Here is a 15,007-nt window from a genome sequence, read left to right on the forward strand (position 1 = left end):
CTGATGAAATGGATTTCCCCTCTTGTTGCCATGGCAACAGTGCTAGTGGATGAATGGTTTTCAGTACAGTTGGGTAGCTGCGAGGAATAAACGAGGAATAGAAGGAGGACAGCACAGAGCAGCATTTTCTTCTGCCTGAAAATGTTCACTGTAAGCCATGCCGTCCACCCACAGACACAGACAGCTATACTAAGACGCCGTCGAACTGTGGGTGAAAGATGCTGAGCAGTTTGTTTTTTTCTAAAGCAACCCACAAACACTGCTTACGCAAACAAAACCCTCCAGATGACGCAGTGACGTTTTGAATGCTCATACAGACATGCACTTGAAACAATTCATCATTAAGCCATTGGTGCCTGTTCTTAAATGTCTGTGAGGAACACAATTCACGGCACACCGAAAGTGTAAGAAAAAGATAACATACTCCACATATTGATAGTTACGTATAGTTATGGATGTTTGTTACATACAGTTCAAACTTTTTGTTATAAACCTACAATAAAACAGTCTTCTCAGAATTGCAAGTTTATATCTTACAGTTGCTAACAAAGCCAGAAATGTCAGAATTGTGAGATACTGTATAAACAATAATAAACAAGAATGTTCTGTATATATATTAGAAATCTGGAGACTGGACATGGGTCTTTGAGAAGCAGCTTCAATAAAACAGTGAAACTTTAAAAGAGTGACAATGAAAAAAAAATATTTTTGTTAAATTGGTAGTTTACTAAAGGGAAAGGTAAGAGTTGGTGGACACCAAAGACAAATTAATATTTAATAGCGCCATCTAGTGGCTAACAGCACACAACGCGGAACCCGCTTCTTTGGAAAAGAAATGCTCATTTAGACGGAAAGTTTGTCCAAAACGTTTGATGGGAGAAACAGGAATTTATGAAACGTCAGAATTACTGACCCAGCTTCTTTTTAAAAGAGCAAATCTCCATTGGCCAGTAGTGAAAGATAAAAAAAATAAAAATAAAAATAGAACAAACTAATACTAATACAACTAAGAAAAAAAGAAGGGGGAGGGTTTTATTATAGTAACATAAACACATCCAAAACCAATGAAACATAAACATTTTGAGAATCTTATTTTTGTTATCCCCTTAACTTATATTTTAAATATTAACATTATGTTAATGGTGTTTACCTAATAGAACCATGTAGGTTAACTGTAAACATGGAGCATGGGCCATGTTTCAAATTTATACTGAAAAATTATAATTAGATTATAATTAAGTTGTTTTTAAGGAAGTGTGTTTTCTACTACTTTTCAGTTTAACTCCGGTTGGCATCCAGTTTATTGGTGCATTACCGCCCCCTGTATTTTCTAAAGCAATGCTTATTTATTTATTTTTTAAATAAAAGTCTTTGTATGCTTCTACAATGTTTATTCTTTATACATGTTATATTTTAATGTATCTTTTATGTCTCTTTCTTTCTTTCGATAACCCACAAACGAAATCTGACAGTGGTTCACAAACTTCGGTATCAAGATTTATTAATTTCAATATTTTCTTCATAATGTTTCAGAAATTTGACACCGATGGTATCTTACGTTGTAAAAAAAAAAGAAAGAAAAAAGAAAAAAAAAGTGTTGGGTTAACGTTAAGAATAAAACATAAAACTTCAATACACTGATTCAACCCACGTTTATCTATTTTCATTATTCTGAACAAACATTTATATAATACAAGATGATAAATAACAAACAAGAAAAAAAAAAGTTGTGCTACTTACCCCCATATAATCAAAGAAACGACAACGCTAGGGCCGATGACGCATCATGGGGGCGTGACTAAGCACGTTCAGTTGCCGGGAAAGCAAAATAGCACGATGCTTGAAGCCGGCTGCTCCCGGTGTTGCCAGATTGGGACCAAGTTGGGCGGTTTTGAATTTGATTGTGCGGGTAAAGATTAGCTTGGGCGGGTGGACAAACTTTGGGCTGGTTTGGGGTTAGTTTGGCGGTGCTCGAACATATAAATTGTATATTCTAACTGGCTAACAAACAAACCCAAATGTGCATATATTGCATTCGAATTATACCTGTTGAAGGAGAGATGTTAGAGCACAGTGAATTATCAAAATCTATTTATGTCTTCTGTCTTTGGTTGGACTTGTCAGTTTTGACTGTGCAAAGATATGTTATGTTCTACAATATTAACTTCACGAAAGACTTAAGCACGATTCGGACGGTAATTATTTCTCATGTGGACCTTTATAAAAATAAATGTACATACCACCTCATCAAACTCATGTATTCCGATGGCGATTATTATTGTTGTTGTTTTTGATTGTCATGTGCATAATCACGTGTGAAATACCTAATTACGTTGTTGTTTTTTCCTATCACTTTTATTGGGAACTTTTTTGCATTTAAATTCTAACTTGACATTGAAAACGATGCATGTGTTTTATCGGTGAATTACTTGATTGACGTTATTGAAATTGATAGTTTGCATATTTAATTATATTTTGGTAATTCTCTTTAATATATTTGCCCCGATTTGATCCATGGGAAATTTATCCAACGTTGTTATATATTATTTTTTCGTCATTCTTTTGTGTTAAGGAGTTAAAATGGCTCTTAACAACCTTGACTGACATTCTATCACATTAATTTGACAGTTTTGGGCAGTTTTTTGTTGGAGTGGCTGGGCGGGTTTTTGTGAGCTTCTGGGCTGGAAATCGTCCATCCAATCTGGCAACACTGGCTGCTGCGCCTTCATTGATTCACGTTTTTCAACACAGTTGAGTTCACTTGAGTTGTAAGATGGCGGCGCGGTGGGGAACAGGCGAGGAGATGTTAAAAGCCTGTAATACTCAAATGTTCTCACCGGTGAATCTTGACGAGGTAAGAACAGCACATATAGATACTTAGTGAGTGTTGCGCCTGAATGAAATTGTTGACATTCATCACATTGTATAATATTCGAGGCAAATACGTGATGATGTGCAGGACTTTGTGACACGTGGATGGTGATGGTGAGATAGCTTTTAAGGTTCTTCTTGCCACCTGTGAGTTTATTTAAGAAATGGTTGTAGGAAAATAAACATTTATTACTTTCCAAGTGTTGCTAGATTTCTTGCGTATCTATACAGAAGTCGCATGTCAAGGAATGACTGTATAAGTTTGCTCCTGTTAGCTGATGTTGCCATGCTTCTGCATTCTTCTGACCTTACTCTATCACTCGAGTCCATGATTCAACTACAGTCATTTCTCTCTCTTTAAAATAAATCAAATAAAAGTTTAGTTTAGCATTTTGTAAATCATAAATGCATTGTTTGATGGTGGTGATAAATAATCTGTAACCAGGAATGGTTAGCTGTTTAAACGTGTCAGATCTAAAGAAGGTTATTTTATTTAATGCTTATGTATTTTGTCATTATTTATTATGGACTCCCTAATACAGATATTGCTTTAATGGTCAGATCTGGCTTTCTTGTTGTTTGTTAGATATTCCAGTGACTCTCTCACTCCCACGTGGTTCACGCATTTTAAGTATGGAACTTACCAGCGTTTGTTTTCATGCATTGTCGTAAATGTTACCTTAAACATTTCACTCATTAACTGCACTTTTTTAGTAAGTTACATTAGGCCTGATATAGTTTAAAATAAATCACAATCGGTATTTCAACAGATGGCGTCTGTCACTTATATTACTTGTTATGATAGTATCTTTTAAGTATTATTTCTGCTCCGTTTGGTTGCATATATTGTCTTTTGCGTTGTCCTGACTGTGAATAAGAAAGTTTGTCCCCAGTCGTTCATCGCGGTTTGCGTTGGTTCGCTGTCCAGCACGTGGTGCAGGTGTGAGTGGGTCAGTCGTGTTTGGGCCGTGTGTATTTAATCTCCGCAGCCTTTCATTTCAGTCCATGTTTATTTTTTAAACGCAATGGTTTGTTATAATCAATCTGTCTTGATTTTTTTAAAATCTTTATCGTTTTTGGGAAAATAACACTTAGGATTTGTTGTAGCGAGGCGTGTTTTGAACTCTGCCGGTGTTGGGTTTGCCCAGTAATGCACTGCGGCAGGATGTCGTGATTTGCGCAACACGTGGTTGTAACTTGAATGAACGCCTTAATTAACTGGTTATGTTTGCATTTAATATTTTTCGTATTTAACACTATTTCAAATTTAGGAATATGATGATTTTCTGGATTTTAAGTAGCTTGTCTATATATTAAAGGGAATAAAGTGTTAACATTTCAGCATTTCTGTTGATAAATGATGCTGTAAACTCTATGAATACCAAAGCTGCTACTGGACAGGCCACCAATTACAAGCCTCAAATACAGCACATTGTTTGCTGTTGAGCAATGTACTTTTTTATTTTATATATATATATATATATATATAGGAACATTGACTTGATTGCAGCCACACCTAATGCATACCACACCTTGCAGTAATTTATGGTTTTAGGCACATGCATAAAAATAATAATCTATATATTAATACTCGTTTTGTTCCGAAAGGATGTCCAGTAAAGGAACAGAAATGCGTCTACAGTTTAAAGTTGAAGTGTTTTGGCTGATTGGTCTGGTTTGCTGATGGCTCAAGCAAGACCAACTATTTTAAGTCTGCAAACTTTAACCTCTTTTTTTGTTTTTCCTTCTCTTGCAGGTGGAAAGCTTCAGTGCCGGCTGTCTGGAGTATCCTGGCCTTAACAATGGAGATGCTCTGGAGGCTTTGCAAGGCTGTCTTGATCCTTCTATTTTGTCCATTTTTGAAGAAAGCCCCACTGGAGAAGTAATTAAAGCCTTTTATAAATTGTCAACAGAAGACTTGTTCATTGCATGAATTGATTTCAGCATAATGTTTTGTTTATTGAATGTCACTTGTTTTGATTTCACTCAGCAATGGTATTTATAAATTGTTTCCTCTTTTTCAGGTTAAAAGTAATATTTATGAGGAAAGTGAAGCGACGCTGCTCACAGCTCTCACTGAAATACTTGACAATGTTGATGATGAAAACTTGTCCCCTTTTGACACTCTGCCGGATTCAGACCTGTTCTCAGGGCAGAAGGGTCAGGATCATTCACCAGTGAGTCTTCACCTGTCTAAGCATGTCAAGAATGCATTAGTTGTTTATTAGTTTCATTTTGTAGGACAGCTCAATTAATTTTCAGATATCAATATATATTTTTTTTCCCCACTCTAGCTGAGAAAGTTCATCACACGGTCTCCTCCAGAGTCAATGATTCACACAAGACAATTTCCTGGGAAGGTATTTAAGTTCTTAAACTTTCTTCAACAAAATGTCTAACCTATTATTTAGATTTAATTGTAAATAAGAAGATTGCTGTATGATACATTTAAATCCTTCAGTTTCAAATGTCGAAACATCTTTTATTTTGGTGAAAAACTGCATAGGGAACTAAAGCTTCTTTTGCTGACAACAGCCAGTTTATAAGCAATTCTCACTAGAAGTTTGTGAAAATGGCTGCCATGTGGCCATCATAACTTCTTTCATTTCCTTACTTTATAGGCATAATGTAAGACGTGTTTTGTTTTCGTTTTATAGAGTCTCCCACGAATGCAAAGAGTGTCCCAGCAGAACAGTGAAGGAGAAGAGGAAGATGGAGACAATAGTTTTTTGACCCCCATAGCCAATATTGATTTGGAATCACTGGATGAATTTGACTGGTGCCTTCCTGTGTCCTTAGAGCAGGATGGAGAGAGTATGCCTGTTAATCTCAGTGATTTAGTAAAACACATGCACCCTTACTGCATGACATTATGTGTGGAAGGAGAAGAGGGACAAGAGCATCTTCTGCCTGAGAGGGGCCTTTTGTTAGAAGTGGTTGATCAAGGAGAGCATGGAGAGCCCATCCTGGCAATCCCAGATCTCAGCATCCCACTTTCCCACACAGACTCCGCAGAAGGTGAACAAAGAGTCCCAGAGAATAGCAGAGACGAGCAAGAACCAAAGCTTGAAGATGGTGCTAAAAAAGTCCCACCTCCTTCTAAAGTATCTCCTGTGGAGGAGGAGAAAGAGGTTGTCAAGGTACGTAAAGGGAAAAAGAAAAGTAAACTTATTGAAGCCCCTATAGCTGAACAGAGAGTTTTGAGAAGCTCAAGAGTTAAAGAAGAGCCACAGAAGAAATGCCCAGAAGAACGAAAGAAGAAAAAGGTGACTTTCTCACCTGTGCTCGCATCGGCAGAGCCCAAAAACGCTAAACTTGATCGTCCTACAGAGTTGACGACCCTTAAACCTCAGGTTGAAAAGGAGTATATCACAACCCCTCCGGCTGAAGCAAAAATCACTGTCTCACAGCCAGAGAACAAACCTCTTGAAAAGTCTGTGGAGGTAGAACCCTCGAAACAGGCACCTGTTAGCAAACATGAAACTAAGCCCAAACCTCTGAGTTTACAGCAATACCGTCTCCTCCGCCAGCAGAAGAAACCAGATCCGGTGGACAAAACGGAGGATTACAGCACTAAATGGCCCAAGTTGCCTGAACCGCCCAAGGAGCTTCCACCAATACCCTGCCTGCCAGACCCCAATGCCAGAGATCCACGTAAAACCATGCATACTCCTGTTAAAAAAGACCTTGCGCCTGAAATCATGCCAGCATGGCACCCGAGAGGACCCGCTGCTCCCCCAACACCCGAGGCTTTGCTCACCCCACCAGCTTCACTGACGGCTTCCTCTAAGAAACCTGAAACTTCTAAACCAACCCCTCCACCTTCTGATGCATCTAAAAGTTCACCCCAGTTAATCCAACCCTCACCCCAAAAACTACCTGCTCCCATCAGCGTGCCACAAAACACTATTCACACCAAGTCCTCTGCCTCCATCAACAATGTGGCTCCTGGTAGGACCGTTTCATTATCAGTGTCTACTACATCTGGAGGCCCTCAAGGTCTCAGTGCACAGAGTCATAAGGAATGTTTACATGAGAACCCCGATGCTGCTCCATCCGAAGCTTCCTCAAGGCCTCAGATGATCACTACACAAGTTCAGAGCTCAAACTCCAGCCCTCATATACCTAGTGCTGCTGTGCCTGCAAAGAGAGAGACCGGGCAGGTTGTTTTGGCCCCTGTGTCTGATCAAGCCAAAAACACAGTGCCAACTAATTCTAAAAAGCTGACCTCACGGTCACAGCCTCATGTTGCACCAATAGCTGCTCAGCCGTTTTTCTCGGCTCAAGTTCAGGCCAGAGTTGTTGAACTGGCAGAGCAGATGCGGATGGCTTCCTCTGAGATACCCAAACCGAAAAACACCACAGTTGAGCTGATTGAGTCTTTCACAAGTGAAATTGGTGAGCGTTTGTTCATATTTTGTTAGGTTATAATTTCTGTGGAGTGGTTTATTATAAACTTTTTTTTTTTTTTTTTTTTTTTTTTTTTTTTAATAGGTATTGAAGCTGCTGATCTTTCAAGCCTCCTGGAGCAGTTTGAGGAATCTCAGTGTAAGTGATATAATCTCAGAGCTTTTACTCTCAAAGTATTTGAGGGTTGTTAAAATCATGCTACAAGTCAAGCAGACTTTGTGAAGGGTGTTAAATGCTGAGCACAGCAGAGCTTTCTTTGGAAATGAGTGCCCTCTTAGTGAATGTATGTAAACCCATACTTCCTTCTTTAGAATGCAGACCATTTATTTGTAAAGGTGGGCGTACACGGTGTGATTTTTTTGCTGTTTTTTTTTTTAATCGTGTGGAAATCGTGTATGTCCATATGGTTGCAAGTTGTATCATGTGTGAGGTATTACGAGCCGAGCAGAGTGCCTTACGAGCACTTCCTGAGCTCCTGAAGTAAACATGTCTAAAAAGTTTGTGAGCTGTCCGTTTGAATTCGTGACGTGTGCGGTTGAGTGTGCCGATTTATTGATCTATCTGAAGTTGACCAATCACGAAGTAGGAAAACCACGAAGAAGAAAGACGAAGACAACAGCGCCACGGCGAATGTGGACTATTGACCAGGAGGATAAACTCACTGAACAGCGAGCGCTGTATGAGGTTTCTAGCAGCGTGTACCATGCTTTTTAATTCTCTCTCTCTCTCGGCAGGTCGTAAAATCGTGTAGTATATCACCTCGTCCGTATGTTATTCAGATAAACTCACTCGTGACGTGTATGTGGACATACGATCTTCCGACCATCCAAATTCGCACAGTGTACGCCCACCTTAAGCAACTAGTCCAACATTTGACCTTGGAAAAAGTTGTCATTCTTGAGATGAAAGAATTTGTGTCCATGTTGCCAGGTTAAGCACAGATTGCAAATACAGAGTTCACAATTAAACATGACTTAGTGGTTCGATTAAAGTTATCACAAAAAAATATCTTCTACTGACGTAATAGTCGTGTTCGGTTCACAACCCTCTACGGACACTTTGGAAAAAAACGTTCAAAAAAATACTGATGGGATAATAATGATACGAATTCTAATAATAAGAACTGTCCTTAAAAGCTGAAGACTTCCATAGGATCGCCATTGTTTTGACAGGAAAATGCAACAAAGAATATTGTTTAAATGTAGCACATCAATTCTCTCTCTCTGTGTGTGTGTGTGTGTGAGAGAAAGCGATGGCGTTTGTGCACCTTCACACTAGAGTTTACAGTTTAACTTATTTACAGTTTACAGTTAAACTTATACTTAGCCTCCAACAAACACACTGGTGAGTAAAATCTGAGAATTTATTAGTGATTTACTTCCAATTAAGAGGGTTGGTTCAAATGATGTAAAGGTTTGTTTCCTTTTCTTAGTGATATTCTGTTTTTAACCTGAATGGTTATTGTTTTGTATATATTTTACAACAAGTCACATAGAACTATATCAAGACTAAAGATCAGCAGATTTAATATATTTTGGTCATTCCAATAGGAATGTGTAATCAGGATCAGTAGTGTCAATTATGGACAAATAATTTTCCCCACAGAATTTGCTTATTTTCCAACTAGGTCACGTGAATTCGCTATGCTGACCAACTGATAATTGTTGTCTGAGCTGTGCATTTTACACAGCTAAGCTATTAATAATAGACAGTTTTGCTTGTATCATCACACCTGAAGAATAGGGTCTGTTCCTTTAAGAGAAGGCGTGGCTTCAATGAAAACCGCTGCTATGCAAGCATGAGCTCATTGAACTGCTGGAATTCTGCCCTGTTAACAAAACCATTTTAAAACCAGTTGGCTGTCTTTGTCTGTAGATATGCTGGGTCGGAAAACTGACAGCGTATCCATTAAGCAAGCATTTATCTTTAGTCTGCTGCTTTTCTGCTGTTGAGTGGGCAGATGCAATGCATTTTTTGTAGAGTGTCACAATACATTATGCTGCTTGTGGCCGTATTCTGCTAGATGCTGGACAGTCTGATTGTTTCAGCTATTTTAAGGGTCTGTCCCATCTTACCCTCCTGTATTTGGTCATTCACAACCCTACTTTTTCTTTCCAGCCAAAGAGGAGAAGAGTGTACCGGAGGTCTGTGGTAGAGCAGCCGCTGTAGGAAACTCCAGGTGAGTATCATGAGGTGGAGTGATGGAGTTACCCTACAGCCCTTGTGCTGCTCTCGCACCAAACTCAGTGTTTGTGTGTGTATGTGTGTGTGGCCAAAGGCCACTTATCGCCAAGACCTACCGAAACAAATGAAGTCCCCCATCATGGCTTCAGAATGTGAAGGTGGATGGAGACTAACAAGCATAGCTTGTGTTAGTCTGAGCAATGTTTTAACAACATTAGTAATTCAGTGCTTTTAACATGGTTTCCACTGCTGATTGTATTCATTTATATTTTTATTTTGAATTCAGTTATGAGCAGGTGGACACAAAGGTAGTTGAGAAAACCCGCAACCATGACCTGGGAAGCACAGCAGGTATTGTGTTTTTATTGTGTGTGTGTGTGTGTGTGTGTTTGTTTTAAAATAAATGTTTTGTGCAAAATACATGGTACATGTTGTTGTTTTTATAAATTTAATACATATACACTACTGTTCAAAAGTTTGATGGCTGTAAGATTTTCAATGTTTTTGAAAAGTCTCCTTAATCTTTTTTTTTTTTTTTTCATTTAAAAAAAGTATTAATATTTTATTCCATTTACTCCAGTCTTCAGTGTCACATGATCCTTCAGTAGACATTCTAATATGCTGATTTGGAGCAAAAAAAATACTTTTGAGGATAATTTGGTGAATAGAAAGTTCAAAAGAACAGCATTTATTTGAAAAAGAAAAAAAATCTTGCTGTCCCCAAACGTTTGAACTGTAGTGTACATATATAGCTTATTCATTTAAAATAAATTGCACATGGTTTGACTTATGTAATGCAAACAAATTAATTTAAATGCAAATCAATTTTGAGGCCACTGTATATCAAAATTGGCATTTAAAGCCTTTTTCATTTCTTTGAATAAAAGTAACCTCCAACAAATGACTCCTTCCCATAGGTCTCACACCTCCTGCTACACCCCCACATCAGGTGTGGAAGCCTATTGCACCAGTTTCACTACTGGGTAAAACCAAGAAGTCAGAGGTCCTTAAACCAACTACTAACAAGGCCATTCAGATAGAGGCGAGACCACTACCTTCAAATAAGCTGCGCAGCCAGCCTCAGACCCCTACTTCTACTGGACAGACTCAGCCTTTCTCCCTTGACCACGACTACTGCCTCCCTCCAAAAGAACCCTGTCCAAATGAAGTTGGCAGTCGGTGGAATGTCAAACAACAGCCTAGCATTGTTATCAAGACCGTTGAGCTACCACCCAACAAGCTAGCCCAGAATAGCAAAGCTATATCATCATCTTCTGTTACAGAGGGAACCAAGAGACATCTCAGCCTCAGTCAACCTTCTGCAGATAGGTGTACATTAAAAAGTTCTGCCTTGGAGACTCCAGACACCTCTCCAAGCAGGCCTGACTCTGAAAGCTCTTTACTGGCTGAAGCAAAATGCAACCAGCAGGAATTTGGGAACTACTCTGAGCGTTCCTCCAAACAGTACCAACAGGACAGAGGCCGCTTGAAGCGGAGATACAGAGCCAGGTCCTCTAGTAGCTCAGAATCCAGCTCCTCCTCCTCCTCCTCCCGATCACGTTCACCACCTAGGAAAAGGTCAGCTTTGATGTGGTTATACACATTTATAATAATTATAAATGAACTTTTGAAGCACATCATTCTAGAGGATTTTGCCAAATGTGTATTTTTTTTTTTTTTTCATTTTCCAGATACAGGTCTCGTCACTCAAGCAGCAGATCCAGTTCATCATCTCGGTCTCGTTCCCGATCCAGCTCCAGGTCATTTTCCCCACCCCGCCGGCGACGGTATTCATATTCAAGTTCACGCTCTGGATCCTGGAGCTGCAGCCGCTCTCGATCCAGATCCCGCTCCTCCGACATCGGGCAGAGGCACTGGAAAAGTCATAGAAGGTGGCGACATGTTTCAGTGTTACATAGTGTCTTTGAGATGCTATTACAGTTTTTACTAATGTTTTGAATTTGATCTTCCATTTTCATTTGAAAATTTTATTAGATTTGTTGAATTTTTTTCAAAGAAATTTTATTCATGTTTTAATTAAGACATCAGGGTAAAAACTTAAAATTGAGAACACTTTGGCAACTAGCTGAAATCAAGTTTATTTATAAAAAATAAAAAAATATATAATTTTTAAATGGTCATGGTTTAGTTAACTATAATCCTAATATGTTTTGATTTTATTGATAGCCCTAATCAGAGATCTGGTTACCGGTGTATACAAAATTCCAATGAGGATACAAAAAGATGGAAGGAGAAAGCAATTGTGAGTATTTTAATCAAGAAAGATGTGCCTTTAGATTTTCCTCAAAGGCACCTGATTTCTAACATTGTAATTGAAATGTTATGTAGGAGGAGCGGAGAGTTGTTTATGTTGGACGAATTCGTGGAAGCATGACTCGTAAAGAGCTGAAGGAACGCTTCTCATTCTTCGGAGAAATTGAGGAATGCACTGTGCACTTCAGAGAAAATGGGTATGCCTTTTTTAATTGTATTTATTTGGTATATTGTTTACACTAAAAAAAAAGTATGTTGCTAACTCTTATTATTTCAGGGACAACTATGGCTTTGTTACATACTATGACACCAAGGATGCGTTTGACGCTATTGAGAATGGAAGCAAGCTGAGAGAGCAGAATGAGCTTCCATTTGACCTGTGCTTTGGAGGCAGGAGACAGTTCTGCAAGACCAGTTATGCTGATCTTGGTGAGCTTAGCATCATCCCCTTTTTTTTGTATTTTTTTTTTTTTATTCATTTAACTCTTAAATGCTTGAATGTTTTGCCAGTCATTATAACATATCCAGGTCTTTAGTGACCCAGACATATATATGGATGGTTCGCTAACTGCTGCAATAACAAAAAACTTATTTAAACATTTTAAGAACAATTATAGAAGAATACAATATAAAGCATGTTTTGTTCCTTTTTGAAATCTAGAAGGGTTCAGTTTAAGCTGATGACTTTACCATCGCTGTCGTCGTCAGAGCGCATTTCCACAGTACATTCAGAATCTGGCTCATATTCGCGATCTCAACCATATTGATTTCAATGACTTCAAAAACAGTATTTTGATCACTGGCAGCTTATTCACCACACCCAGCATCAAATTATATTTATCCCATTTATAATCACATTTATATTTCATTGCATACAGTAATTGCCCTGCTGTAATGCCATTTAAACCAGTTCAGTTTTTGCTGATGATATTCTTTTGTTTTATAATTGCCTATGGTAATTATGAGTGAATCATCGCCACCTCCAGGAATAAAGGTGCTTTGCAAATTGCGTCATCACATGTGTAAATATTATTGCATAGGACAAATATACTTCTCAGGTCTTTTGGAACCCTATACAAATTTTATGCGATTCAGGGTGTTGTGTTCTCAGTTCTCAGAAACCAGTCAAACAAAATTTCTTCAGCAAACGTGTAGCCTATCCATTTCTGATTCAAATTTTACATATTGCTATTCAAGCATACTTTTTGGTCCCAGTTAAGCGCATCATATGCTGCTGACATATTTACATCTTGTAACTTTAGGACAATTGATGTTTCTGTTGTATATTTCCGGGTGGTGAAATTTTAATTCATCACTCATTGACAGTCTTTGAAAGTGTTCCTGTTAAAGACTCCAGATGCTACAGTCTCTTTTTGATTTCTTTCAGATTCAAACCGGGAGTATGATCCACAGCCTACAAAAGGCAAATTTGATGCACTAGACTTTGACACTTTACTCAAACAGGCTCAGAAGAACCTTAAAAGGTAACGATTAGTCAAGCCACAGGAGAGAAGACCGATTACCTCCAAGCAAAGTGTTGCCCCTCAATTACTGTTTTTGTTTTTTGTTGTTTTGTTTTTCTCTTTGTGTTTTTGTTTGTTTCTGCAAGTTTACACCTTCTATTGAAGTGAAGATTTGTAAGAAAACTTGAAAGTGCAAAAAAAAAAGAAATAATGAAACTGTGGAATGAAATAATAGAGTTTTTAAAAAAAGGATTAAATTTATTTAAATGTTTAATCTGAAATGCTCAATGTTGGATACATTTTAACATGAACTGAATGAAAACATTATGTTGGCGAAAACGGGTTTATAATGCTGAATTTATTTCAACCTAAATAAACCTGAGATTAAAAGTCGTTCTTGTGTCTCTTCTGAGATTAAAAATCAGTGTGTCATTCTCTCTTGAACAGACCCTTGCAACATTCATGTAAATTGTCAATCTCGACAATTAACAATTAACAAATTAACCAAATAAACAACATATTGATAAGTGTATAAATTAAGGGGATTCTCATTTAACAAAAAAAAAAAAAAAAAAAGAGTAATTGCATGTCATAGATCATTTTTAAACTGGGAGCCAGTGGTCCTTTTTGTCTGAATGAAAATCAGATACACAGCTGTGTTGTGGATCACCTCTAATTGTGCTGGATTGAAGGCTGGTCAGCAAAGCATTGCAGTAGTCTTGATCAGTATCTTTGATTTGATTGCTGTCTTGAGATTCCTCTACCACATTTATGGGTGTGTAATGTAGATGGAGAGGGCTGTGCACAGAAATAAAGAGTAGACCAGTATCAGAGCTGGTGATTTTTCAGACAAGTTTCATCCTGCACTGTGACACCTTACTACAATTGTCTAATGTATTCATGTGTAATATGCAGATTATAGAATTTGGGTTTCTTAGTTTACCATGTTCATTTGTTGCTGCTCAGTACCTTTTGCCAGTGTGATGAAAATGGCATAGATGGAAAGAGATCTGGCCACTTCAAATACAAACATATTTCCAGAACGTTATATTTATAAACAGAATTATTTTTTGTTATTATTATTATTATTATTTTACTGTTGTGATGCAAGAAAAGAAGAAATCATGCTCTGTTTTGTCTCTGTTTAACTAAGTTAGTCTAAAATCAATCAAATAACATGCGTCACGTCACGTGTAAATACATTTATGGACATTAAGTCACTCAGAAGAACACTTCCTCAGATTACCGGTATACATTTATGACCATGTGCGTTGGGTTGAAACCATAGACTGTATAAAAACTAAAACTAGCGCTGAAGCAATGGAACAAACCATTCACGATACTTAGAGGGGTGATATCTCATATGCAAGAAGCCAATGGCTGCTTAATGTGATAGGTAAACATACCCTAGATTAACTATTTTATCCAAAAATATATAAACTTGTAATTCCTTTATTATAATGTATTTGCTATTGTGTTATTAATAAACATTATTCATTACCGCACGTCTCCACAGAGACTTTGGACGTAAGAGATGTTCATCTCAATTCCATTCCGGTATCACAGAAAGTTAACAAGTTTAAACTAGGTTTTTAAATATAGGTCGTTTTCTACTAGCTTTTTTTTTTCTGAAAACACTAACCTTATACAATACTATAATTAACACTGGGTTAAAAATACAAAAGAAAATGTTATACAACTTATAAAATACTTGGTCTTAATAATCTTTTTAATGCAAAGAGTCTCCGATAATGTCAGTGTTTCTGGTTTTGTTCAGAAACGCAACAAAGTTCCTTTGTACTAAT

General features: G+C 37.7%; 1 protein-coding gene across 1 annotated transcript; it reads left to right on the forward strand.

Annotated features, from left to right (window-relative positions):
* Positions 1–1,775: 1,775 nt before the first annotated feature.
* Positions 1,776–13,595, forward strand: pprc1 (PPARG related coactivator 1). The gene is made up of 14 exons (XM_052573398.1): positions 1,776–2,854; positions 4,628–4,753; positions 4,896–5,048; positions 5,166–5,231; positions 5,529–7,269; positions 7,366–7,419; positions 9,400–9,460; positions 9,752–9,816; positions 10,383–11,043; positions 11,157–11,357; positions 11,653–11,728; positions 11,815–11,936; positions 12,017–12,168; positions 13,127–13,595. The coding sequence occupies exons 1-14, from the start codon at positions 2,774–2,776 to the stop codon at positions 13,225–13,227; spliced, it is 3,660 nt and encodes a 1,219-aa protein (XP_052429358.1). The 5' UTR covers positions 1,776–2,773; the 3' UTR covers positions 13,228–13,595.
* Positions 13,596–15,007: the final 1,412 nt, after the last annotated feature.

The sequence above is a fragment of the Carassius gibelio genome, chromosome B13 (genome assembly GCF_023724105.1).
Source record: "Carassius gibelio isolate Cgi1373 ecotype wild population from Czech Republic chromosome B13, carGib1.2-hapl.c, whole genome shotgun sequence".
Classification (NCBI taxonomy): Eukaryota; Metazoa; Chordata; class Actinopteri; order Cypriniformes; family Cyprinidae; genus Carassius; species Carassius gibelio.

Excerpts from the sequence above, each read along its gene's own strand:
- pprc1 (XM_052573398.1), top strand. The coding sequence starts at position 2,774 with ATGGCGGCGCGGTGGGGAACAGGCGAGGAGATGTTAAAAGCCTGTAAT. Across the intron at positions 9,817-10,382 it reads TGACCTGGGAAGCACAGCAG|GTCTCACACCTCCTGCTACA; the intron begins GTATTGTGTTTT and ends TCCTTCCCATAG. Across the intron at positions 12,169-13,126 it reads GACCAGTTATGCTGATCTTG|ATTCAAACCGGGAGTATGAT; the intron begins GTGAGCTTAGCA and ends GATTTCTTTCAG.